At 43.8% G+C, this 27,489-nt stretch overlaps 1 protein-coding gene across 50 annotated transcripts in view; it reads right to left on the reverse strand.

The window, feature by feature from the left end:
* Positions 1–27,489, reverse strand: part of obscnb (obscurin, cytoskeletal calmodulin and titin-interacting RhoGEF b) — a 123,979-nt gene that overhangs the window by 29,198 nt on the left and 67,292 nt on the right. For 9 of the 50 annotated variants that reach the window (XM_079530122.1, XM_079530119.1, XM_079530096.1 and 6 more), the window contains 19 exons: positions 27,292–27,366; positions 26,171–26,227; positions 25,318–25,395; positions 24,626–24,688; positions 23,796–23,852; positions 23,131–23,208; positions 20,869–20,946; positions 18,400–18,669; positions 17,068–17,337; positions 13,811–14,089; positions 13,028–13,285; positions 12,151–12,417; positions 11,068–11,346; positions 8,257–8,523; positions 6,595–6,870; positions 4,920–5,192; positions 3,620–3,910; positions 2,620–2,889; positions 804–2,114 (listed from right to left, as the gene is read on the reverse strand). In XM_079530122.1, the coding sequence (XP_079386248.1) occupies positions 804–2,114; positions 2,620–2,889; positions 3,620–3,910; positions 4,920–5,192; positions 6,595–6,870; positions 8,257–8,523; positions 11,068–11,346; positions 12,151–12,417; positions 13,028–13,285; positions 13,811–14,089; positions 17,068–17,337; positions 18,400–18,669; positions 20,869–20,946; positions 23,131–23,208; positions 23,796–23,852; positions 24,626–24,688; positions 25,318–25,395; positions 26,171–26,227; positions 27,292–27,366 (4,797 nt within the window). The remainder of the gene's footprint in view (positions 1–803; positions 2,115–2,619; positions 2,890–3,619; positions 3,911–4,919; positions 5,193–6,594; positions 6,871–8,256; positions 8,524–11,067; positions 11,347–12,150; positions 12,418–13,027; positions 13,286–13,810; positions 14,090–17,067; positions 17,338–18,399; positions 18,670–20,868; positions 20,947–23,130; positions 23,209–23,795; positions 23,853–24,625; positions 24,689–25,317; positions 25,396–26,170; positions 26,228–27,291; positions 27,367–27,489) is intronic. The other 41 variants (XM_079530110.1, XM_079530109.1, XM_079530105.1 and 38 more) reach the window with 36 other exon arrangements.

Consider the following 27,489-nt stretch of genomic DNA (forward strand, 5'->3'; position numbering starts at 1 on the left):
TATGAGGGACTGACTGTCATAAACTATACAGAGACACCTCCGACAATATCGCTGAGACAGTTTGTTTATTTTTATATGAGACGATTTTAAGATGACCCCATGTTATTCTCAATAGATGAAAAACTTCCATGAACCAGGGGATGAGCGAGTGACGTCAGGACTTCGGCGCTCTATTGTCTTCTATGAACCAGGGTGAGATATCCCTTCAGTTTGGGTCCATGATATGGTAAATCCTTACCGGTCTGGATGGTGCAATATGTTTTAAATTAATGCTGAGCACAAAGAATGGCACATTGAATGCATGACGGCATGCAAATAGACCAGACGAGAAATTGGATAGTCATTAGATACAAGTGGGTGGAAATGGATAGCAATTAGCAAAATTGAGAAGTAAAGATGGATAAACCGCAGCATTCAATTGTAGCAAACACACAAGCAAGGACATAAAGTTAACAACAGAGAAGACGGAAAGACTACATTAACATTAAACACGCAGTGAAAACAGACGAAAGAAAGAAACAGACGAGACTACACCAAACCAATAACTCACAAAAGACATTAGCAAGCATAGTAACAAACAGTGTGGAAAACACAGAACGACAGTTATCAAGAGACTATGGACATCACATTTAGTTGAATGAGTATTAAAAAGTGAAAAAGCAGAAGTTGAAGGATGAAGGATTATTTCTTCCAAAGCTCCAAATATTGCCAAGAGTGGAAGGTTACAAAGGTTAATGTTGATGATGAATGACATGTTATACGTATTAAAGGAGGGTAGGTAGATACTCTTATTGCTTTCCTACCAGCGGCTCCGGTCATAAACCCAGGCATCTGTCTATCCTGCGTAGGGGTTTGCGTGCCGTCTTGCGTGTACCCCATCTTCATGATACGCAGCTCTGCTTTGACGGGCCCCGCCTCCAGGATGGTGGTCTCCACGGGCACCCCCTGGGCCGTGAACATGGCCTGGAAGCGGTGCGCGGCCACCTCGGCCTCCGCCCGCGTGTCAAAGCGAATGTAGATGTAGCGCTCGTCCTCGCGGTACGACTGGGGGTCCGGCGCGTTCAGGAGGTCGCCCTCGTCTGCGCTGATGAAGGGCTCCTCCTCCACGTCCGGGGGGAGACTGCTGCGCAGGAGGCGACGGAGCCGCCGGCTGGCCAGCCTCAGCGACTCGTCCATCTCGCTGCCCGAGGAGCTCTCCGCCTCGCTGTCGGCGCTGTAGCCGACCGTCAGCGGGCGCCGGGCGCACGACTCCCTCTCGGTCCCCACCGTCACCTTGGCGCTGTGGCCCGTGACGCCGAATTTGTTGGTGACCTCGCACGTGTAGACGCCCGTGTCCTTGGTGGTGACGGCCGTGATGACCAGAGTGCAGGTGCCGTCGTTGTAAATGTCGATGTGGTGGTGCTTGCCGTCCGCCAGGGGCTCCCCGTCCTTCAGCCAGCGCACCTTGTCGGGTTTTCCCTCCGCCACGCATTCCAGATGAACGGTTCCGCCGGGTTCTTTGCTCTGGTCCTTGAAGGTGTCCTGGAAGACGGGTCGCATGACCTTGCGGGCCTTGTAGCCCTTGAAGGCCGCTTGGATCTTGATGGCGGCGCCCGTGAGCTCAGGCTCATCCTCGTTACTGATCTCCAGGATGCTGATGTCCTCGACGGTGGCCTGTGTCACCACAGTCTGCTCAGACATTTGGAACTGTGCATAGAACCTCTCGGTGGCCAGAGTGTCCGTCTGCCCCTCCGTGATGTGAGCAGACTTGCTGCTCTTCTTCAGGTATGACACCAGATTAAAACCACCCGAAAGCGACTCGTCCTCCGAGCCGGGTTCCGTCCGTTTCTTGGGCTCGACAGCCTTTGCCTTCTCCTCCTCCTTGTCCAGCGACTTTGTTTCCACTTTCTCCAGCGCCTCCTTGTCCTCCTTGACCTCCTCTGACACTTTACCGTGGCCTCCTTTGCCATTTTCCTCGGGCAGTTCCGAGATGGAGTCGAGGGTAGGCTCTCGGCTCATGCGGCGTTTCTTAGCCGAGGCCTCCCACAGCTCGTGGAGGTCCCCCTCTGCAGCAGCCTCGGGGGGCAGGCCGGGCTGACCCCCTTCCTCGTTCTCTGGCTGCTTTACCTCGCCACCTAGAACCACAGCAGTGCACCCGACATTGTTTTTGTTAAAATAAAAATGAAAATAAAAAGGAATCCACAAAACACAACAACGGCGGTGGCTCAGGGGTAGAGTGGCTGGATGACAACCGTGAGGTTGCCAGTTCGAACCCGGGCTCCCCCAGAGTCACTGTCGAAGTGTCCTTGAGCAAGACACTGAACCCCTAATTGCTCCAGATGTGCTAGCTGGTGCCTTGCATGGTTTCCGCTGCCATCGGTGTATGAATGTGTGTGTGAATGGGTGAATGTAATGCACAATCTCTGTAAAGCGCCTTGGATAAAGGCGCTATATAAATGCACGATTTACCATTTACCATTTACCCAGCCAGTGAGAGAGCCACACAGTATTTGATTTCTGACTGACCCAAACTTACCATTAATAAACCCTTGCGTGGGACTCCAAATTAGTTTGACTGTAGACGGCACAAAAACAACAAAAGCCATGCGAGGAAGCGGCTTTAGCGATGTGGTTCTTTACCTTTTATGGTGAGGTTGACGGAGCTCTCGGCCTCACCGGAGGCCACACAGGTGTACACTCCCTGGTCGCCATCTTCAAAGTCCTTAATCAACAGCGCTTGCTTCTTGCCCTCTGTGATGAACTGGTACTTAACCCCCGACTCCAGCTCCTTGCTGTCTTTCAGCCATGTGACCGATCTCCCCCCTACGGAAAGCTGGCACTCCACACGCGCCATCTTACCTGCCTGCAGGTCGGGACAAGTCAACGGCTCTGTCACCGCCACTGGAGCCTCTGTGTAAGAGGAAGAATCAGACGTCATAATATTGTAATTATACAGTTGGGTGCCACCGATATTGTCCCTTATCATTTGACCCATTTAGGCCTGACCTCAAAATTTAAAAAAAATCCTTCTAAATCCTCCAGTTTTCTGAAATAAATATTTTCACGATTTTTCAAAAATAGCAGACCTACAAGCTCGTAGCGCGCCACTCGGTGGCGCGCTATGAGCTTGTAGATCTGCTATTTTTCAATAGCTAAATTATAACATAATGTTTAAAACTGTCGGTTAACTGTCCTTTTGCGCAGATTACGCAAACCTCAGCAAAAAGAAAAAGGACAATATCGATGGCCTCCAACTGTACACGATAATTATACACTGTTAAAATCATCTACTGTGGCCTGGGCCGTGGCTCAGCGGTCCAGGCACCTTGGCTGGTAATCCAGTCAGGCAGTGTGCAGCGGGTTCGACTCCCGATCCCGACGGCCTTTACTGCATGTCACCCCCCCCCCCCCATCTCTCTCCCCATTAGCCTACTGTCTATCCCTCCATAAAAAATAAAAAATAAATGCGAAAGCCACAAGAGAAAAACATTAAAAAAAAATCATCTACTGTGTTAATTGTAAATGATAACGCTGAGAGTAATAGTTGACAGTTTAGGCAGACATATTACTACGATTTGGTATTTGAATAGTCATTGGCAATCATGCCCCATCAAAGGTCATGCCACAAATGTATACGCACCAAGCTGCACTGCCTGAGGCAGTTGGACGGGCTCCCCGAGGCCCGCTCTGTTGAAGGCTGCCACTCGGAACCTGTAGCCACTGCCCGGGATGAGGTTCTCCGCCACAAACTCTGTATTGCACACGGGCTCTGAATGGCATGGCAGCCAGAGGATGCTGTCTCCCACCCGCATCTCCACCCTGTAGCCCAGGACGGGACTGCCTCCATCGTGCAGAGGAGTGAACCAGGAGAGCGTGACAGTTTGCTTATCCTTGCTGAGAACCTCTGGGTCTTCAGGAGGGTCAGGCACGGCTATGGGGAGAAATACATATCGACAGTCAGAGGTTTCTAATAACCATCCATTTAGGCCTGACCTCGAAATTAAAAAAAAAATATTCTAAATCCTCCAGTTTTCTGAAATAAATATTTTCACGATTTTTCTAAAATAGCAGACCTACAAGCTCGTAGCGCGCCACTCGGTGGCGCGCTACGAGCTTGTAGATCTGCTATTTTTCAATAGCTAAATTATAACATCATGTTTAAAACAACAAAAGGGGTTCCCGCCCAAAATGGGTTAAGAGGAAAATAAATACATTCATACAATGTTGATGGCTTTGATGATATTTGAAGCTTCTATTTTTTTGAATGAAGCCTTGAATGTCTGACATCACCCTCGTTTGAATTAAGTGATTAATCTGATTAAATGAGTTGGTGTTTTCCCCATTGTTTAATGAATAGAACTCAACTGATTGTTGTTGACTGTAAGATTAGCTAACATAAATAATCCAATAAGGGCAGTGTAGCCTAATCTTTATCGGCAACAGAAAAACTACATTGGTTTAAACCTGATGCAAAAAATAAATAAAGGTTTTCTGCTATTTGGCACAACCCTAAACATCCAATGGAATCCAAATATCCAAGGAAAAGATTCATTGAAGCTAATAAGCTATAATACATTTGTTAAATTCGTCAGTATTCTGTCCCTGTATTATTGTTATTTTCAATAGTATCTGAGGAATGTCACAGAGGCACAGGCACTGCAACTTTAAGAGACACAGTATGGACTATGCAGCTGCCACCTGTTTTGATGATTACGTGCGTTTCTGATTGGTTGTCTATACCTGTGAAATGTATTTAGTGACATGTCAGCCTATTCTGAATGTCTGAGGAATAGGCTGAAGGTCGAAGGACCGAAGCGTTGCATTTGGACATTAAATAAAAAGCTCTTGAACCAGCAAGTGACAGTGTGCGGGTCTCCCTCCTTCTCTACAAATTATAAAATGAGTCTCTGAGGCTAGAGAAGTGTATCTCCAACACTTACTGATGATGGTGAGTTTGGCCAGGGAGAGAGCTTCTCTTGCTGCAAAGGTGATTTCCTGCTGGGGTAAGGCAGTTGCCTGTCTGAGGACGAGGCGGTAAGAGCAGCCATCAGCCCTCATGGCCCAGGCTTCGTTTGCCTTCAGTTCCACCCCGTTGGCATACCACGCAACTTCCACCATGGGGACAGGCTCAGTCAGCTCCACACAGAACTCCACCTTCTCACCCACCATGGCCACCTTGTCCTCCAGACCCTTCACAACCTCCACTTTCCACCCTAAGTACAACACAGGAAACAGAGAAACAGTGTGAGTAAAGCATTCTCACTATAATGTGTTGCTGTCGGAAGGAAACCACCTACAGTACCTCTATTTTTGAGGTTTTTGATTTTTTTGTTTTTTGCATAAATCAGTGCTACGTCTTACCATAATTTACCCTAAACAAACATTAAAGTCCATAGACTTTGGCTGGAACGGGACATTTATAATTAGGCTCTAAACAAACATTAAAAGTTCATAGACTTGGCTGGCCTATGACGTAATTTCGGAAAGCCATGCTTTGGAGGGGCTAGCGCCCCCTCAAAAACTGTTGCAGAAGAGAATCGAAGCGTTTACAGCGGTTATAGACCGGGATTATCCATTTTATTCACCTTGAAGGTGAACAAAATCGATAACGTGACCATCGTACAGATGAGATTCTGGGCACATAAAGATTCTGAGCAAGGTAGGCCATTATTAGTTTATCACTCGTCTCTGCTGCAAACAGTGGAGACCTCTCCATGGTTGAGTGGCTTTTTTTTAAAGGTTCCTGAATCTGATTACCGTCTTGCTTCTAAAATGTATTGTATTTGTTCATGAGATCTCCACGGTTCTGAAGTCTCTGTTTCTCATTCAGCGTGGCTTGTGATAATCTTTTACTCAATAAATGCATGTTACAATTGATGGGATAGCATCAAGCAGATAATCGAAGCTTGAAAGTATACAATTATGGGGTATGGGGCTGCACTAGAGAATGTATTTCAAGGGTAATATGACATGATTACAACCATTTCACTTCCCCCCCCACATACATTATTTATAATGTTGGAAGACTCTGCTTTGTTTGCTCTCATTTAACTTTGAAAGGTGTGATTTTGAGACCAACAAATTTCGTTCGGGATTAATAAAGTATATATCTATCCATCTATCATAAAATGAGAGTGAATGGTGTCGCTGTAAATGTTCTGCTTTTGCATTTCTCACTATTATGGTACCTAACGTTCTGCCACTCTATTGGTGTGTTTTCCCAGCGGGTATTGCACAATGCGTGCGCTATTGCAGTCAGTCTGTTATGTGAATGGCATTGGCCAGTTTGTAATTAATTAGCTTTAGGTTCAACAAGTATTTCAATACAAAGAAGAAGGTTGTCCAATCTTGCTTATCATCGCTACTTCCAGTTCCTCAATCACAGAGCACAGAAGCAACGGTTAAATATGATGGACAATATTTGGACTTACCTCATGTTAAGGGCATCTATAAACTAAGATAGAAGTTAAACATCGCTTTAAGCTTTTCATAACTGTATAAACCAATGTTCCAACGTGCTCCCCAATGGTAAACAACAGAAAAATAAATGCATACTGAACTGTACTCATATCAATCCTGCATTAAGGCCGTATAACATCTGCTCGGTTAACTCACTCTTGACAGAAAGCTGGGCAGATGTGGATGCTGTGCCAGCTTGGAAGGTCATGATGCCAGTGTCTTCAACATGCAACTCTTTCAGCAGGAGCAGGTGACGACGGCCATTTTCAAATGTCACAATCTCAGCATTTGGTGACTCCTTTACTGGTTTGCCATTGAGAAGCCAGCGGCAGTCCTTGCTCTCAGGGCGAGAGATGGCACATTCAAACAATGCCTCACCGCCCTCGATGGTCTCTGCGTCTTCCAGCCCCTGTACAATTTCAATGGGCTTACCTGTAGTGGATATGTGAGAAAATAGACACAAAATAAAGATCATTATTTGTACGTGAGCGTCATGATGTTGACGAGTAGTCAAATGGACTACTACAGTATCTTTCTATAAAGTCCAGGAATATCCGTTTGTCTGTCTGTCCTTCACATATCTCAGGAACAGGATTGACTTCCCACTTGCTATAACTGAAGACCGAGTTCCGTATCGACTCGAGTATGAAGTCGCTCGGTTTTAACGGTTCTCCAGAACCGGCACAGGGTGCTCCGAGCAGGGGTATCTCGCAAACCGTTTATCTGATCGCCTTCACACCTGGCAGGTATATTGCTGAGGATCCAAGTTAACCCATTTTGACCTGAGATCAGATTCTATAAATGTCTTCTACATCCTGACAGTTTTCTGAAAAAGCTATGTTTCTATTTCAGTCGTTCTTCGATTTTTCAAAAATAGCAGACCTACAAGCTCGTAGCGCGCCACTCGGTGGCGCGCTATGAGCTTGTAGATCTGCTATTTTTCAATAGCTAAAGCATAACATAATGCTAACAAAAGCGCATAATGCTAACAAAAGTGCATTGTCGAGTGTGAAGTCGATCGCACGAGCCGTTCTATATACACACCACACTTTCAGGTGGTTTTAATCTGGTGTCATACCTGAAGAAGAGCAGCAAGTCTGCTCCACCAACCCTTTTCACTAGTAATATTAAAGATTTAATTCCAAAATGCAATATTTACATTTTGGAAATATAATAATAATAGTGCACATTCCCAATTTCGAAACATTTTAAATAGCTGTGCAAAATGATGTACATTATATTAAAACTCCTTCAATGCCAGAGGGCGCCAGAGCTCTACCCTGCCAAGTGCCAGCCATATCTGAACGACCACCAGAAAAAGCTAGCGGATGTTTACTTCAGTTTGAACCGGAACTAAAAGGTTAAAGATCTCACATCAGAGCAATGGTGGTTGTTTTTCCGTGCGATCATAGTTTTTGTCATATCTATGTCAAATTAAGCTCTAATAAAGCCCCGAATATCACATTTTGAGCGCATTATGAGGCATAATGCAATTAAAGATGGCATGCGTGTGTGCACATGGAGATTTTGGCCGTTCTTACGTGGACGCTAGCGGTCGTTAGCAACAAATGCTAAAAAAAAAAGCGAATTCATTTTTGTTCCTGGATCAACCACACTAAGTCAAATCTTTTTATCTCAGGCATGGCGTCCTGGACAAATGGAAGTTAATCTCGTTATCTCGGGCACGGCATTTCAACTTGGACATATGGCTCTAAAAAACATTTTGACGCAGGATTGAAACTAGTAATCCTTGTCAAAGCTATGAGAGGGGCGGCGGGGGGGCAGGGGGTTGGTTCCTCTTTTCCTGTGGAAGCTCACCTAACAACTGCAGTGAAGCAACCACGCAGGTCCCCTCTGCCTCACAGGTGTACGCTCCCCTGTCCTCCGAGGACACGCTGCTAATGTACAAGCGAGCCACATTCCAGTCCTGCTCCACTACCACCCTCTGGCCGTCGGGCTGTAACGGCTGCCCGTCTTTGCTCCACTGGGCCTTGACCGGCCGCGAGTACTGGCAGATGAATTCGGCCGCTTGGCCTTCGGCCACCTGCAGGTCCTGCATCTCGCTCACCACTTCTACCGTGGGATCTGAGGGTGAGGGGGGGGGGTCAGGGCGTCATCATGGAGTCATGGGCTTGGCCGCAAGACGTACGGACATGCGCCGGACATGCTGAACGGCATGCCGTATGGACTTTGTAACCCCCATTGTAGTACCATGGAGTAGTAGTATTGGGTGATCATTCATTTTGTAGTGATACGGTAGTGATATGTATGTGTGAATGTAATGCACTTTATGAAGCACTTTCGAGGAACTCGCTACTTATTGTAAATGGACCATTTACTTTGTAACTTTGTCCAACCGTAAACTGCATGTATTGCACCACATTATGGGCTGTATTGACTAAAGGTTTGCGTATGCATCTGTGTGCTAGAGCTGTACAGGCCTTTTGATAAAGCAGGTTGCTACTGTGCTGGAGATTTGAGCACACCTTGGTTCAGTAATATGTATTTTAAAGACTGGCAACGCTTAGGCGCCAAAATAGAGGAGGTGACAATTCCAATTGATGACTCCCACTGATTTACTAGATTGGATAAATAACAATGTCATTCATTTATTGATTATTTTTGTGCTTATTTCCACAGCTGGCTCATGAGACTGAAATTGTATTTCTAGTCCTACTTTTCCTATATAGCTCGGAATGGTCCAAACTGCTGACCTATGAATTGATTTTGCGTCGGTTATTCTAATTGGCAGACTGCGTTTGACATGATTAGAAAGGGAGGTCAAAGCACATCAATCGTTTGCCTGGGGCTGACTACACTCCTTAAACAGTTCATCTCTCCAGACAGAATCATTATTTTTTAAACCAAATGGGTTTTTCATGGCACATGATACATAAGTGTTAAATTGAACAGTCAGTGTCCATTATTATTTTTATTTTATTATTATAACGATTTAGCACGCTCCTTGGTAGATATTATGTCTCTGTTTAATGGGTGTGTGAGGTGGTAATTTTTTTAAAATGTTTTTCCTCAAACTGAATAGGGGTTAAAAAGCCCAAACGTCAATGTTCAGGGTCATGGTCACCAGTCACCACATTGATGACCAATAAGCGCTAGCAGCCACTAGGGGAGGATTAGGAGGGAGGGGGGGGGGGGGGGGGGTGGGTAGAGGTATCAAATGTGATAGTAGTGGGAGCGTTAGAGTTTTTAGTACTTGCAGGTCCGAGGTGGTACGGGGGGGGGCGGGGGGGGGGGCAGTATGGGACAGGTGGAGGTGACACTAAAAAGGTAAGTATGGGACAATGACCAGCCTGAGTGGATGGGGTGGAGCAGCACTTCCCTAATGTGAACCTCTCTAAGTCCACACTTATACACCATAAACACCTAAGTAAAGAATTCATGTTTCCAAAATCAAGCCTATACGAGAATCACACATTATACAATTAGGATGTTGACTTCCGACAGTAATAAAAGATAAAAAGCTCTACCAGAATGTACGCACATAAAGATAAGAGCAATGACCACCACGATAAATAGCAATGATTATAACCATTAGAAAGCTTTAACACATCCGCAACATTGGCCACGCTACCTCTAAACCTGCTTGAAACAAGTTAACTTATTCATGTCGCCGCCCGGGTTTTTCCAACTGCAATCAAATTGAACTTTCTAGTGGTGCTGCTCCAGTCAGTGGCATGTTTTTATATATTTTTTAAACCAAAGCAACAATGTAAAAATCCCTTTGGTGTTAATTTAACTCAGGGGAGAGTATATATGAAAACACACACATGTACCTGTGAGTTAAATTAACCCATTTTGACCTGAGATCAGATTCTAAAAAATGTCTTCTACATCCTGCCAGTTTTCTGAAAAAGCTATGTTTCTATGTCAGTCGTTCTTCGATCTTTCAAAAAAAAATAGCAGACCTACAAGCTCGTAGCGCGCCACTCGGTGGCGCGCTATGAGCTTGTGGATCTGCTATTTTTCAATAGCTAAAGCATAACATGCTAACACCAAAAGGGGTTCCCGCCCAAAATGGGTTAATTTAACTCAGGGGAGAGTATATATGAAAACACACACATGTACCTGTGAGTTAAATTAAGACTGGGATTGTACTGTGCACACACAGCATGAATCACTCTAATGCCGTTATTATTATTAATGAAATGAGGAACCATTTCTGCTCATGCACGGATGAGGCACAGAAATCACAAGTTACACAGCCAGCTTCTACTCAACATCTGTCAATTCATTCATAAGGAGCCTAGAACTCTTTCAAGGACACTGTGCAATACTTTTAATTTTCTTTCTTATATCACTGTGTATCAAATAATTCATAATTTCACCATACACGGCAAAATCGTCTGCGTTAAGTTTTAATTTGAGTGTCAAAATTGACCCATAACATACAATACTGAAGTAGGAAGAATACAGAAAATACTGCCATTGTCATCGTTTTAGGCATGGCTTTGAAGTAGGCTTAAAAGTACATTATTGCTCAGAACAGATTTATTTATCAAACTGCAGGCTCTGGGGGAGAAAAGAGTTCAAGTGATTTTGCTCCTTTTCCATGAATGTCTTGAGCAATGAGCAGCCATCTCTGACCCGGCCACTTCTAACCCCCGATACCTTTCACTAAGAGCTTTGCTGTGGACAGCAACGCGCTGCCGGCTTTAAACGTGACCGTGCCAGAGTCGTCTGGCGCCAGGTTCTTTAAGGTGAGTGTGTGGACGTGGCCGCCGTGGCTCAGCCCGATCTCAGTGAACGGGCTGTGCGCCAGCAAGGTGCCGTCCAGCCACCACTGCACCTCGCCGGCTGCCCTACCGGACAGCTGACAGGAGAACGTGGCCCACTCCCCAACAAAGACGTCGGTGGGCTTTAAACCAGACACAATGGAGACCTCTTTCACTGCAGAGTGAAACACACACACACACACACATATACACAGTCACACCAGTGTTTGATTTCGTCGCCTAAAACTATGACGAAAAATGTTCCGTCGACTACCTTTTTTCCACGGAAGAAAACGAAATAAAAACTAGTGGACAAGAGATCAAGTAGAACTAAAAGACAAGTCATTGGATGTTTGGTTGCATGCTGAAAATGGCAGATCTACAAGCTCACATGCATCACTAGCGCGACACGTTGTGAGCTTGTAGATCTGCTATTTTCAGCAAGTATAAAATTAGCCATGACGACGGCATCAAGGCACATTTTAGTAGACCAAATCAACGGTAGATTTAGTCGACTACAATCTTGTGATATTCAGTCGACTACAACTAGACTAACACTAAAACATTCCAGGTAACTAACTAAATTGAAACTATTTAAAAGACTATGACTGTGACTATGAATCAAAATGTGCTGTCAAAATCAACACCGATACACACACATACACTCAGGTTTTCACATTACTCATACTGTACTGTACGTTTAGTACAAACAAATATTTTGTTATAAAACTACTGCATACTGTATGTGTACTGTCCATAGAAAAAAGTAAAGAGGCCTACAGATAGGCCTACATACTGTACAGTATTAAAAATAAAAAATGTAAAAGTCAACATTTTCACAAGAAATTGTGGAAGATGTCTCCCATTGACATTCTCAGCTCAACCGTAAAAAGTGATGACAGATCCGCTCAGTGATGTGAGGCAGAGAGACCAGGGGACAGAGACACACAGAGAGTATATTGAAACCTGAATACTGTACCTTGCACTTTCAAAGAGGCGGTGGTGAGCTGGTCCCCGGCGTCGCACGTGTAGTACCCGTTGTCTTCGAGCTCCACGTTCCGCACGAAGAGCTGGCGAACGCACCCTTCCTGACTCATCTCATGCTTCTTACCGGCGTGGAGGACCACGCCACCTTTCCTCCACTCCACACGAACGCCCGCCTTAGAGAGCTCACAGCGAAACGTAATATCGTCCCCCTCCACGGCTTCCCGGCTCAGCAGCTCTTTCTGGAAGAACGCGGGGGCACCTGGTGACGAGTTAAAAAACATCAGAAAATGAAACGGGTGGTTGAAGACAGTGGCGTGCACAGATAGACACTAGGGGGTGCTGGAGCACCCCCTGCCCTTTTGGCAATGTGCCCTTTTGAAAAAAAAAGGAGAAAAAAAAACTTTTTTTTTCTCTTTCTTTTTTCTTTTTTTTTGAAAATAGCAGACCTACAAGCTCATAGCGCGCCACTCGGTGGCGCGCTATGAGCTTGTAGATCTGCTATTTTTCAATAGCTAAAGCATAACATAATGCTAACACCAAAAGGGGTTCCCGCCCAAAATGGGTTAAGGCAACCGGACGGTTCCACGCTCTGCACAAGGTGCCCTTTTTTAACTTGAGCACCTGCCCCTCTAAATGTCTGTGCACGCCACTGGTTGAAGACACGCATCTCTGCTGTGGGAGATAAAAGTTGATTTCGATGATGCATGTTGTTGAGAGCGGACCAGGTGCATGTTAAGAGGACAAGGGGACATTCAAGAATGTTGCATTGTGAGTTTCAACCGAATCCGTTAATCTTGATCCACAGCCTCGAAGGCAAGCAACAGGTAAAGGACTTTGTGTTTTCTCCTAGCGCCGGCGACGTTCTTTACCTTCCACAGTTAAGATGACTTCACACCGACTGTCTCCCGTGTCACAGGTGTACGTCCCAGAGTCCTCAGGCAGGAGGTTGTGGACGCGGAGCTGATGGCAAGCTCCGTACTTTTTCAGGTCGTACTTGAGACCTTCACTGATGACCAGATTGTTCCTGGTCCAGGTGACGGCGGCCTTGGGGTCTGAGATGGTACAGGCCAGGGTGACCGTCTCACCCTCTAGGGCCACAGTGTCGTGTGGACTCTCTAGTATTAGCACTGCGGATATGGGGAAACCCAAGACTATACGTTACATTATATTCCCCGTCTACCTGCTTTTATAAATAATTATAATTTGGATAAATAGAAACGGATGCATGCAGTGACTTTTACAATAGAGCAAATACTTACCTTAAACTTTTCAGCATCCGCATAATAACAGTTACTTTACTTTCATGCAATATTCAGATTTCAGGCTATCACGACAAAATGTTAGGCCACATTTCAAACTGCCCTTCTCTATTTGAACAATGACAGTTTTAGCAATCAATCTAGTCTAATGCAAATGTCTTTGTTAGCCTTTTAGGTGGCGTTTCGTTTTATAGCAAAATGCTATAAAGTGAAGGCCAGGGGATGTGAATCACATCTAAGAACACGTCTGGGAAGGTTAAGATGAAAGGGGGTAATGGCGGCGGGCTTGGCAGCAGATCTTCCATTAGCAAAAGCAAAGCTGCTTGATGGATGATGGAATGGCATGAGATGGCAGGGATTAAAGACCTCTAGTGGCCACGTCATGTCCATTACCTTTGGGTTTGTCTTGCACCAGGAGAGCGCACACGGTCTTCTCGGCTCCCACAACAAAGGCCACGTCTCCCGATTCATCCGTGGTTACCATCTTCAGTGCCAGGCGGTGCACTCTGCCCTGGCAGCTCATCTCGTTTAGATCATTGTTTTGCAGGGGATTGTCTCCGAGCCACCATTCCACGTCGGTGACTCCCGAGTGTGTCAGTTCAACCTCAAAGAGGGCGTCCTGGCCAGTGATCACGGTCTGATCATAGAGTTCTCGGACGATGCGCACGCGCTCTGAAGGTGAATGGGATGATGGGGAAGGTCAATTGAGCACATCTGAGGAGTGGGGGTTCTCAACGGGAATCGTTAAAGATGTGCATCACCATGAGGTTGGACCGTTTTACATGAATATATAAACTGCCTCTTATCCTGATGCTAACAAGAATTGCAAGTAGTAGGTACTGTCAAAATAGTTCTAGGAACGCTAGCCTGTGAAATTGTTATGGTAACCAAATGTATGGTCTTTACCTTTGCAGACCAGAAAGCTAAGCTCTCTCCAGACGCAAATGTTTACAACCTGACCTGGTGGTATGCTAAACTCAAAATATGCCAGTGCAGTCTGCAGTGCAGCAAATAAAAATAGTTTTGTGAATGACAGAAATTTTCAATTGATGTACTTTACATATCTTTATTCTCAGCCTCCCTGTGGAGCTCACAAATAGCTTTTGTCTCCACCAGGCCGAAGGCATGGCCGACTCAGGCCGAGGCTATGTTTTTGTGTGTTCGTCCATCCGTGATTCTGTCTGTGTGGACAGCTAATCTCCAGCACCGTTGGACAGATTGTGGTGAAACTGTGCAAGCACACTCCCTGGAGGCTAGAGCAGAACCTTTTCCCCAAACATCACATGGGCCTGTTATAGGAGCCAGGAGGCCGATTTTTGGCATAATACATTTTTGAGGGGTGCTAGCCTCCTATATACAGGTGTAATGTTTGTTTTTAGTTCAATGTTTGTTTTAAAAACGCCATTGACAATGAAGGAAAAATGTACGTCATCTTATCCCTAACACAAACATTAAATGCCATTAACAATAAAGAGAATTTAATGTTTGTTTTGACACCGTTTGTTTTACATCATCATTACATCACCTAATCATAGCAACATGAGTTAGACTTTAATATATTAGAGTTAGATTAATAGAGTTTACACGTAAAACATACCATGTATGTATTAAGTTTGAGTCGTTATTATATTATTAGTATTATACCGAATTCCCTCCTCGATGTTGTAAGATGATAAGAGCGCCCCTCACTTCACACGGGTGTGATTTTTTTTACCTGTCCAATTTGTCATATTCCATCTTGATTGGCTAAGATTGGCTTCCAAACTTTCCAGGAGTACGTGGCCCGTTTTGAACAAAATTCCTCAAATCATGAATGCATCGTCCAAGCGTCCCACAAGTTTTCCACCAGTTTGTTTTTTACTTTGCTGGCCCACAATAAGCTACCTGGCCTGGCGGAGACCTGTGTTCCGAGGTTTTTCTAGTTGGAGCTAATTTCAAATATTCCGTTTGGAATACAGCTAGATCGTATAAACGGGAGCTTGCCATTTTTCCAGACACATCTGTAGCTATTATTCTTTACGTTTCACATGGGCGTCGCATACTGAAAATAGCCTCACAACGTGTCACATTGCGACTCGTAGGTCAGCTATTTTTGGTGCAAAACACCAGTGCACAACTAAATATAAATTATAAATAGGTCTAAACTCGCCAACTCACCCTTTAACACTTTCTTAATACTTAATATTGCTTAAGTGTAATATAAGAGGTGAGAGCAGGTCAAAACAAAAAATGCTTGTGCTTGCGAGTACTAAAAAAACTAGAAAGGTCGCAATTTTAAAAAATTGCAAAGTGTGGTTGCCGCAGTGGCTTACATATGCCCCTCCCACTGATATTGCCAGCCAATTACAACGTCACGGCACCCCTGCGATCATGCGTAAGTAATTCGGAGGGGATTTATCCCCCAAAAATCATATTTTTGCGACAAATGGTTACATTTCTCGCATTTGCGGCGCCCCCTATGGATGAAAATAGAATTGCTTTTGGTACTTCGTTGATTGAACCACCCGCGACATGTGATTCAAATTTGGGATGGATTGGACATTCCGTTCGTGATTTATGGCATTTTTTGTGATATAGGCCCCTCCTACTAAATTCGGACGACGATTACGGCCGAACGATACGCACTACCAAAATTCTGCCGATGGTGTTTTAATCGGATAGGTCCAGAGATCATGTCTGCTGATTTTTGTGAGATTTGGACAACATTTGTAGGAGGAGGAGCAAAAATTGTGTTTTGGAGAAAATGCAAAATGGCGGAAAATCTATCATGACGCAAATGGGCGTGGCCTATATGGGGAGATGCGTCATGACCCAAGAAATCCAGAGAATAATTTTGATTTTACGACCTACGGTTCAAGAGTTATAAGCCAAAACGTAAAGTGGGCTGTTATAGCGCCACCATGAGGCCGACCAATAACATTATAAGTTGATTAATTTTAGTAATTATTATGAACCTACCCTCCAAGTTTTGTAACTATAGTCCTTACAGTCTCTGAGGAAAAAATACTTGAATGTGAGAAAATGCGAAAAATCGCATTTTCCCATTCATGTCAATGGGGAAATTTTATTCACTAATAAATTAATATCAATTAAACTATACAACATTTCTCTTAAAAAAATACAAGCACATCCTTCCCGATGAAGCCGGGCAATTTGAGATATGGCTCAAGTGCGTACAGTCAAAACTGTGGGAGGAGTAGCGTGTCAAAAAAAGTCTTACTCCAGTAAAAATAAAGTGTTACAATTACAATAGTCTGGTTGCCCTGTTAGGGCAACCACACTAATATTCCTACTCAGTCATGAAAAAGTGCTATGTCAAGTTTGACAAATTATTATTAGGGTCCCGCGATTCCAGGTATCAGCCTGCAGGATTTTTTTTTAATGTTTTTTTTTTGTGGCTTTCGCCTTTATTTTATATTTTTTTATGGAGGGACAGACAGTAGGCTGACAGGAAATGGGGAGAGAGATGGGGGGAAGACATGCAGTAAAGGCTGTCGGGATCGGGAGTCGAACCCGCGGCACACTGTCAGACTGGATTACCAGCCAAGGTGCCCGGACCACTGAGCCACGGCCCAGGACCTGCAGGATTTCTATCTGTACCTCTAGTCACGAGACATGGCGAAAGAATGAACTCTGAGGTTGTCTTTTACCTTTGACAGTCAGCGTGGCTGTGCTCTGCTTGTCGCCTGTATCGCAGATGTAATCTCCGCCATCGTCCGTCTTCAGCTTATGAACCACAAGCACGTGGGTGGAGCCGCTATGCTCCACAGAGTACTTCTCTCCCTGGGAGAGCAGAACAGAACCCTTCCTCCAGGTCAACTTGGCATCCGGACTGGAGACCTCACAGGACAGGGTGGCTTCGCCGCCCTCCACCACCGCCTGGTGGCTCTCGAGGCCCTTCTTGAATAACACTGGAGCCACTGCCAGAGAGATATACCGTCATAAGTTAGGTGAAGATAAGAACGCACCGAGTCCGAGACCATAATACTATAGGAGAACAGGTTGAGAATGTTTAGGAGAGTCCGGGTTAGGTGAACACGCGGAGACCATTCTAGGTTATGTGAACATGTTGAGAAGTTTTAGGAGAAACCATCATAGTGTAGGTGAACGTGTTGAGAATGTTTAGGAGAGACCGTCATAGTTAGGAGGTGAACATGTTGAGATGGTTTAGGAGAGACCGTCAAGGTTCAGGAGTGAGCATGGGAATGATGACATATAGACTTACCGGTATCCTCAAAGGAAATATTCAGTGCTGTTATACTATATTCACAATTTCAACTAAGCGATTTTGGAGGCATACAAGAAAAACATGACTAGAATAAGAATACGATGGGACTGAAATCCCAAGCTAAGTATGCTCATTGCTAAACTGACCGTGGTTTAAGAAAAGGAAAGACGGGTGCACAAAATAATCTTTCTTTGAGTTGCTTAATTTACCGCAGCAGCAGTCTCAGATAAACGGACGCATTTCGGCTACTCATCAGCATTTAGAATAAGACTGTTGAAAATCCTGGCACACCTTTGTGGTCACATATGTCTCACTTCTTCTCTGAAACAATATTGTTCAGCAATGTACATTAAAACAATTTTCATTTTTCAATACAAATGTTCAATGGAACATTATCAGGTTACAAGAACAACTGATACTCAAGTTGTTGACAATGCATGTCAACGTGTATTTACGTATGTCACTGTGCCCATGTTAATTTATGACACCTTAAAACTGTTTGTCTGTGGAATGTCCTCAGTTAGAGATGAAGATAACGTCCTTTAGAGTATTAGGAGGTTCGGTGTGAAATATGGACATGATGAAGTGGAAAGTGAGAGGGAATGAGAGAGTGAGATGAACATTTGGGAATCGAAAGCATCCAATGTGAAATGCTTCGTTTAAAATGTCCACCACTGCAGACCCGAGACAGGAGTCTGCATGGTTGATGAAACATGAAGATTATTTCTTCATAGCGGAAAAAGGTTCCTCTTACCTCGGACTGTCAGAGAGGCAGTGGAAGTGTGGTTGCCCATTGCAAAGGTTACAGTGCCTGAGTCGACCTTGGTGACGCCTCTGAGTGTGAGGCTGTGCACCCGGCCCTCGTGCTGGATCAAGTTCATCTCGTTGCTCTGTAGAGGGACGTCCTGGAGCTTCCACTGGGCCAGCGGCGCATCCTCGTGAGAAACATGGCACTCAAAGTGGACGTCATCCCCCTCGTGCACCACACAGCTCTCCAAGAACTTCACTATGGTAACCACAACCTCTGTTTGGAGGGAAAGGATTGGAGTGGTTGGGATATACTCACTTTGTTCAACATGAGGGTGTATGCACAGTGATCAACATTTTGTTTCCGGTGATTGAAGGTTTGTTAGAGAGGGAATGTCAAGGCAAGACAAGACAAGCAAAGAGAGGATGTGCTTACAAAAGAAGACAAAAAGGGACAGAAGGAAATTATTGAAAAACAGGAAAAGTGCCAGACACATGGGTTGATGTATAGAATCACAAAATAATTATCTCCCCACTGGATGTGTTACATGGGTGAGTCATTGGGTGAAATTTGGTTAGGATGGGAAAAGGGCAGATGAACAAGGAACGATTTAGGAACAAGGAAAGGGGGGATTACTCCAGAGGCAAGGAATGTGATCGAGAGGGATTATGAAGAAAGGATGACAAAATCCTTGCTATACTAATCCCTACCATGCACCGTGAGAATGGCTGAGGTCTTCTGGTTCCCCGAGTCACAGGAGTACTCTCCAGAGTCGTCTCCCTGCACTGTATAGACGATCAGCTGTGCTTGAGCCCCGTCCTGTTTCAGCTGGTACTTGCTGCTCGACTCAATCACCCTGTCGCCGCGTCTCCAGACCACTCTAGCGCCCGGCTTGGTGGTCTCACAGCGGAGAATGGCTATCTCCCCTGCCTCCCTGTCTACGTTCTGCAGCGGGGTCTTGAAAAAGACCGGTTGGGCTACAGGGTGGGGGGGGGGATGGTGTAAAAACGGAATACATATTGTAAGACACGAGAGAAGACATTATAGGGGGGAGGGGGGGGGAGTGATGCGTTGATACCCCATCACAAGAAAATAAAACAAGTGGCAGAAAACGGTTTCTACTGATAACATACCCTTCACAATTAGTCGTGAGGTGCTTTGACGATAACCACTGTCACACGTGTAGCTACCCGAGTCCTCCACGTCTACGTCACGGATTACTAGTGTGGCACTGTGTCCTTTCTGTGTGATATCGTATTTGGTACAGGGACAAAGACCCAGCTCTCCTTTCCTCCAGTCCACTGCAACCCCGGGTTTAGAGAGCTCACAGCGCAGCGAAACACTGTCTCCCTCCTCGGCCTCCTGGCTCTCCAACTCTTTAGTGAAAGTAACCGGGAGAGCTGACGAATAAAAAGGAATAATAATTGATTGATTATCTAACCTACAATTCCCGCAAAAAGAAAAAATCAGCAAAGGTAAGCAGCACAAATAAACAAAAAGCTGAAGGAGTCTTTCTACCAGCAAAACAACCAACGTCCTACCATTTACTATAAGAGTGGCCGAGGTTTCCACGGCCTCTGCACAGCAAGAATAGGTTCCTGTGTCTCCAGGGTTCAAATCCAAGATCTGAAGTTCAGAACTACATCCCGTTTCTTTCAGCTGGTACTTTTCTCCAGACTTAAGAGCCTGTGTCCCCTTCCTCCATTCCACAGGGACCCCAGGTTTAGAGAGCTCACAGTGCAGGGTAACACAGCCACCCTCCTCAGCATTCTGGCTCCGCAGCTCTCCAGTGAACATGACTGGAAGAACTAGGGATTGAAGGTGGTATATAATTAAGTGGAGGCTCAAAATGTGTGACCCGCAATTTATCAGATTTGATATACACATGGAGACTAATCTATATCAAATGCAAAAAGGAGGCAATTCACCATGCTCTTACATCACCCATGGGAGTGGGAGTTTCCAGCATGAAATCAGATCAAAATCGTCTGTATTTTCTCTGTTTGTAATCTCCAACAATACTAATACAATTTACTAATGTATAAACACACAAACAGACCAAGACAAATGTGTGAATGAATGCTCAGACACCAAAAAAAACAATAATTACGCCACACACAAACGACAATGGACAATGACTACCATGGTGCTCAAACATTACAAAGCTGTGGATGCACTACAGTTTTCCTCTCCTCTTGATATTCTGCTTTGGGGGATCTGAGAGCTATCAACAAATTCACAAACTATGAAATGCCAAAAAAAAAATCTCCCAAAGTAAGGTGCTGGGAATACAATTCAAATTCAGCAAACCTGAACAAAACAACATTTACTTAGAAATGACCAAGACCGTTCAAGTCACAGGGTGCACACAAGTGCAGAAAACACAACATGAACTCATTGTGAACATACACCGAGCACAACTTGCAAAATGCACGTAGACAAAAGTGGGATGAAATGGTACCACAAAAACTCTACCTCCATTCTGTACGGCCTCGAGATTAGTGGACTCTGGTTTTGCAGTGGCTGCCGAAACAGCAGGCTTTTCTTTCTCTGCTGATGTAATACAATGCATTAGACTGTGTACCTACTGTATCTACTATAATGTAAAGAGAGTAGGTAGATATACAATGTATAAATAACCTGCAATAACATTAATAACGATCACCAACTTTTCCTCAGCAGATTAACCTTGTACTATATTAACCCATTTTGGGCGGGAACCCCTTTTGGTGTTTTAAACATTGTTATAATTTAGCTATTGAAAAATAGCAGATCTACAAGCTCATAGCGCGCCACCGAGTGGCGCGCTACGAGCTTGTAGGTCTGCTATTTTTGAAAAATCGTGAAAATATTTATTTCAGAAAATTTTTGAGGTCAGGCCTAAATGGGTTAATATATATATATATATATATATATATATATATATATTTTATTATCACCCTGTCTGTGTGTGAACTCCAATAACTATAACATTTGACTACTATTTTTATTTTTTATTTCCTGAGTTGATGTTTGGCAACACACACTGTAATGTCCAATTTTGTGTCTTATTGCTTTCTGTATGTCTTTGTCTATTCTTGTTCATGAAAAATGAATAAAATGTAAGTTTTTTAAGTAAATGTTTTTTTTGCGGCTTTCGCCTTTATTTTATATTTTTTATAGAGGGACAGACAGTAGGCCGACAGGAAAATGGGGGAGAGAGATGGGGGAGTGACATGCATCCATCGGGATCGGGAGTCGAGCCCACGGCACACTGCCAGACTCGGGCTGCCGGCCAAGGTGCCTGGACCGCTGAGCCACGGCCCAGGCCAACCTTGTACTATATTATGATGACACAATTTTAAATAGTGCTGCACGAGTTCTTGAAATATTTGGTCTCAAAACAACAGGAATCTTGAACTCTAACCAGTATCCAGTAAGCGTACAAATACAGTTGTACTGTACTACAGGAGCAATGATGGATGCAAACGGCAGTCCGTCCTAAAATACATTTTCTTATCGTGACACATTCCCTATGCTCCCTGCTTGGCTTCTTGCTTAAAGGAGAATTCCATACTAAAAGGCTTTCTTACCTTTCTTTGTAGTTATTACGTCCCCACCAAAGAGGTCCAGGTGTTATTTTGTGCAAAAGCTCCTTATTGGCTATTTCCCCTACCATAAGCCCTCAATGAATTGCATTGAATGGGAATTGAATGGGGCTATGGGGTGTTGTGCTAATTCGCTTATTTCCATCGCTCAAAATGATTATTTTTTTGTATATATCCTCTCTTCATAATGTAAATAATATCCCAAGCGGCACACTTTACTACTTATTTCGATGGAAATAAGCGAATTAGCACAACACCCGATAGCCCCATTCAATTCCCATTCAATTCAATGCAATTCATTGAGGGCTTATGGTAGGGGAAATAGCCAATAAGGAGTTTTTGCACAAAAAAACACCTGGACCTCTTTGGTGGGGACGTAGCGACTACAAAGAAAGGTAAGAAAGTTAAGGAAGCCTTCTAGTATGGAATTCTCCTTTAAGAGGCTGCCTTAGTTTGAGGGGCACTGCAGTGCAGGAGCTGGTGACTTTTCAGCTGTGATCAATATGAACAATTGTAACTAAACCCGAGTCTAAATAATATACAAGGACGTTCACGTTATAACACAACCACAGATAGAACAGCGTATCAAACCAAAACCGGCGGCGAGAAACGTTTGAGGGCAACAAACAACGTTCAGGGCAACACAATAATGTGATATCAGCTCACAATTAGTCCATTAATAGGCTGACAACTGACAACAGAGAAAAGCACTGGTGGGTATCCATTCGACAGACGATATACAGTACAACAAGAAGAACAATGCTTTTTAAAGCAAAAGATTATAGGGATACGTGGGTATCCATTCGACAGACGAGATACAACAAGAAGAGCAATGCTTTTTTAAAGCAAAGGATTCCAGGGATAAAACTGGGAAAACATATTCCACCACAACAGACAGAACAGTGTATCAAACAAGGCGTCGGTAAGGTTTGAGGGCAATACAAAAATGTGACTTCAGCTCACAATTAGTCCATTAAAGCTTAAACTGACAACAGAGAGAAGCACATGACTTGAAACTGAAGACAAGGTGGATATCCATTCCACAGAGGTTATGCAACAAGAAGAAGAATGCTTTATAAAACGACGGATAATAAGAACTGTGACAAAACACATACAGTAGGGAAGCAAACGTGTACCACAAAACCTCTACCTTCATTCTGTACGGCCTCCAGTTTAGTAGACTCTGGTTTTGCAGTGACCGCAGATACAGCAGGCATGTCTTTCTCTGCTGAAAAATAAATGTTTACCACCCATCTATTAATAATGTAAAAAAAATTAGGGATGCATATCCGGTATCGTGCGATATTTGCCGGCAACAGTAAATGTCGTATCGGGAAATAAAATTGACATTGACAGATGGCAGTAGCCGATATCTGTTGTTGGGAATATGTTCAGTGCGTTGGTTCACTATGTTGGTTATCTGCAGCCTACTAAGTTGCAGATTCTGAACAGTTATTTTTTATAATGAAGATTTATTTGTTTCCCTGGCACAAAAGGGGGAAAAAAACCAAACAAACTAATATCGGTATCGGCTAAATTGTGATTTTAAACATCTGTAAATGTTATCGGCCAAGAATGTCCATATCCCTATAAAGAATGCAGGACAGATGTATAATGAAAAAAATAAGGAATGAACTATGGCAAAAATAATATAATAGTGATGACCAATCCATATTTACAGGGAGAGTAATTAGCAGAACATCGCAGCAATTTATAACTCCTCTGCAAACATGCTGAGTGAAGCTGTTGATATGAGACACAACTGAACCTTCTGGTTGTTTAGGCAAACTTTCTAATCGTCCCTTCCTTCTGTACCTTCTCTCTGCTTGATGTCCTGCTTTGAGGGATCTTCTTTAGGAACGACTGCAGATGCTATGGGTTTAGATAAGAGTTATACTGTTGTGAAATCATGAGACATCCTTCACCAAGCAGGTGATCCAGATGAACAGCAGCATGAAGGATGTATCACAACATGTTTAAACTCAAGTGGCAGATTTAAAGTCAACGACCAGAAGAGCTAGTCATTCTCAATCGAATGAAAATAAGGCCTTGCAATTGTATTTGCTTCTTCATCAGGTCACCTGAGACAGAGGGATCTTTCTTTCCTAATTCTTTATTATCTTCTGTCATGTTTGTGGGGAAATAATACAGAAACTCCATCCATATTATTAGAAAAGAAAAGATTCATATTTTCATACAACGATCACCTATGTTTCCTTAGCAGATTAACGCTGGCAAGGCACAAGCTTTAGCTCCTGTACTATATGATAACAATAATAATATATATAATAATTTACAAAAGTGCTGCACAAGTTCTTAAAATACGGGGTCCCCTTCCTCTGTGGGCAGCACACAGCTAGCCTGGTAAGCCATCCCGGCCGCGTGAATTCACATTATCATATGTCTTCTCCAGACCGGTCTGGCCCCAATTAAGCGCTGTGTGGGCGTTTTGCAGAAACCAAAAAGTGGAAGAGCCAATCAGCGTCTGCTCTGAATTCACATGACCAGGATCATTTATCAGGCTAGCACTCACCTGGGTGAAGCTGAAAACTGAATTTCCCCCATGGGATGAAATAGGTCTAGCAAATAGCAGTCGGTCCTACAGTGTATAATGCATGTTCTTGCATCCTTATTGCGACGCATACCTTGCGCTCCTTGCTTGGCTTCTTGCTTATGAGGCTCCGCTGCAGGAGCTGGTGACTTGTCAGCTGTGATTTAAATCAATATGATCAATTATAAGTAACTAAGCCAAGTCTAAATACAATAGAAGGACACAATAACACAACCACAGACAGAACAGGGTATCAAGTAATCACACCAAAACCAAGGTGCCAGAAACGTTGGAGGGTAACAATGTTCAGCGCAACACATTAATGTGACATCAGCTCACATTCACAATTAGTCCATTAGGCTTAAACTGACAACAGAGAAAAGCACATGGCTTGAAATTGAAGACAAGGTGGATGTCCATTCCACAGACGATATACAACAAGACCAATGTTTTGTAAAGAAGAACTGAGACCAAACTGGGACAACATATCTCACCCAACCACAGACAGAAGTGTATCAAACTAAAACCACACGCCAGAGACGTTTGAGGGCAACAAACAACGTTCAGGGCAATTAACACCATAATGTGACAATCAGCTCACAATTAGTCCATTAGGCTGACAACTGACAACAGAGAAAAGCACATGGTTTGAAACTGAAGACAAGGTGGATATCCATTTCACAGACGATATGCAACAAGAAGAGCAATGCTTCTTTAACACAACAGATTACTTGGAAGAACTGGGATGAAACACAGGGAAGCACACGAGTGCCACAAAACCTCTACCTTCATTCTGTATGGACTCCAGCTTAGTGGACTCTGGTTTTGTAGTGACGGCAGAAACAGCAGGCTTTTCCTTCTCTGCTGGTGTAATAAAACACATTAGAGTTTTAACTAAACTACTATAATAATAAAGAATGCAGGACAGATGCATAATTAACTAGAAAAAGTGCCCCTCTGGGCACAGGTCTCCACCAGGTCAGGTCAGGCTGTGGCCTCCTGGTGGCGCTATACTAGGCCAATGTGAAAAGGCTGCCATTTCTTCGTATGTGAAATGTGAAAAGGGTGGGATATATTCCTCAGCCTAGTAGGAAAGTCTGTGAAAGATTTCACATAAATTGCACGCTGCGTTCATGATTTGAGGCTTTTTGTTCGAAATGGGCCAATCCTGCAAACGTTGAAAGCCAATGTTAGCCAATTAGGATGGAATATGAAATATCGGACAGATCCGTCTTGAACACATAACTATAGAGATAGTGTGTAACAATTTGCGGGATTTTTGGACAGTATCTGGAGGAGTAATTTCCTGGTGGCGCTATAACTGGAAAATTCATCGTTGGCATCCAGGGAGTGTGTGTGCAAAATTTGGCATCAACCAGGTTAACGGTGCCGGAGATTAGTTGTACACAGACGGACGGACACACGCGGACGGAGTGCAAAACGTACTCTCTCAATAAGGAATTAACTATGGCAAAATGATAGCGATGACCAATAGAAATGTCCAAGGGCAGCTTATTTAGAAGAAAATCCAACTCCCCAGCAAACATACATGCTGAGTGAAGCTATTGATGAGACGTGAGGCACAACTGAACCTTCTGAATGTTTAGACACACTTTCTAATCGTCTCTTCCTTCTGTACCTTCTCTCTGCTTGATGTCCTGCTTTGAGGGATCTTCTTTAGGAACGACTGCAGATGCTATGGGTTTAGATAAGAGTTATACTGTTGTGAAATCATGGGACATCCTAAACAAGTGTGATCCGGATGAATTGCAGCATGAAGCATCAATCACAAATGTTTAAACTCAAGTGGCAGATATCAAGGCAGCTATACTCATGCTCAACCGAATGAAAGAAGAACTTGCTATTGGAAGTACAATTATAATAATTTGCTTCTTCAACAAGATCTTATATTATGCAACATCATATTATAATCGTAGCCTTCTTTGGCATTCTCTGCATATTTATGAGAAACAAAGACTGTAAAATATTTATATTTTCATATAAACATAATCAATATGTTCTATAGCAGATGGAAAAGGCAGAGCATAAGATTTGGAACCCGAACTACAATATATTATTGCACAATAAAAAAAAACACTTTTTAATTGTGTTGCGCATGTTCTTGAAACACTTGATCTCAAACAAACTGGAGTGGTCAACTTAAACAATAATCGGCATGCATGCAAAATGAAATATCACACACCAGAGTGGGTGACTAACAACCTAAACAGGCTGGTGAGGAAGGCAAGCAAGCTCCGCCGTGGGGACCTGGTGGAGGAGGCGGCTAAGGGGGAGTACAGCGAGGAGGCCGAACTCCACCATCATAGCTCCCACGCCCTGGATATAGTGGCACATCTGAGCAGGAGAGGCAACTATAGATTCCACTACCCAGTTGAAACTGTATGAGACGTGGCATGTCCTTTGTGCCAGTTTCTATGTGGATTTACAACGAGACACATGTTTGGTCGCTCAGCCAGGTCATTTCACAATAAAAGACTCTGGCTTCCAATGACACTTAGTTATTGTACCCTTTGCATTGTCACTTTTCTTTGCATTGCACCGATTGTACTGGTTGCACAGTTTGTCACCAACACCTTTTTGAGTGTTGTTGTTTTCGGCATAGTGCAGGATAGTTGTATAGCTTTCTATCCATCTATATTCATAATTAATCATTGAAGGAAATGGGGGCAGGGATGGATGAGCAGTTAACATCAGTCTGTCCTAGAACACATATTCTTGAATTATTTCCTTGCTGCATACCTTGCGCTCCCTGCTTGGCTTCTTGCTCAAGAGGCTCCACTTTGAGCGGTACTGCAGGGTCACGTGGCTTTTCAGCTGTGATTGAAATCAATATTAACAATTATAACTTAACCTAATTCCAAATGAAAAACAAGGACATTACCGGTATAACATATTATATATAAGACCACAGACAGAACAGTGTATCAAATCAAAACC

The sequence above is a fragment of the Electrona antarctica genome (assembly GCF_951216825.1).
Source record: "Electrona antarctica genome assembly, chromosome: 19".
NCBI lineage: Eukaryota > Metazoa > Chordata > Actinopteri > Myctophiformes > Myctophidae > Electrona > Electrona antarctica.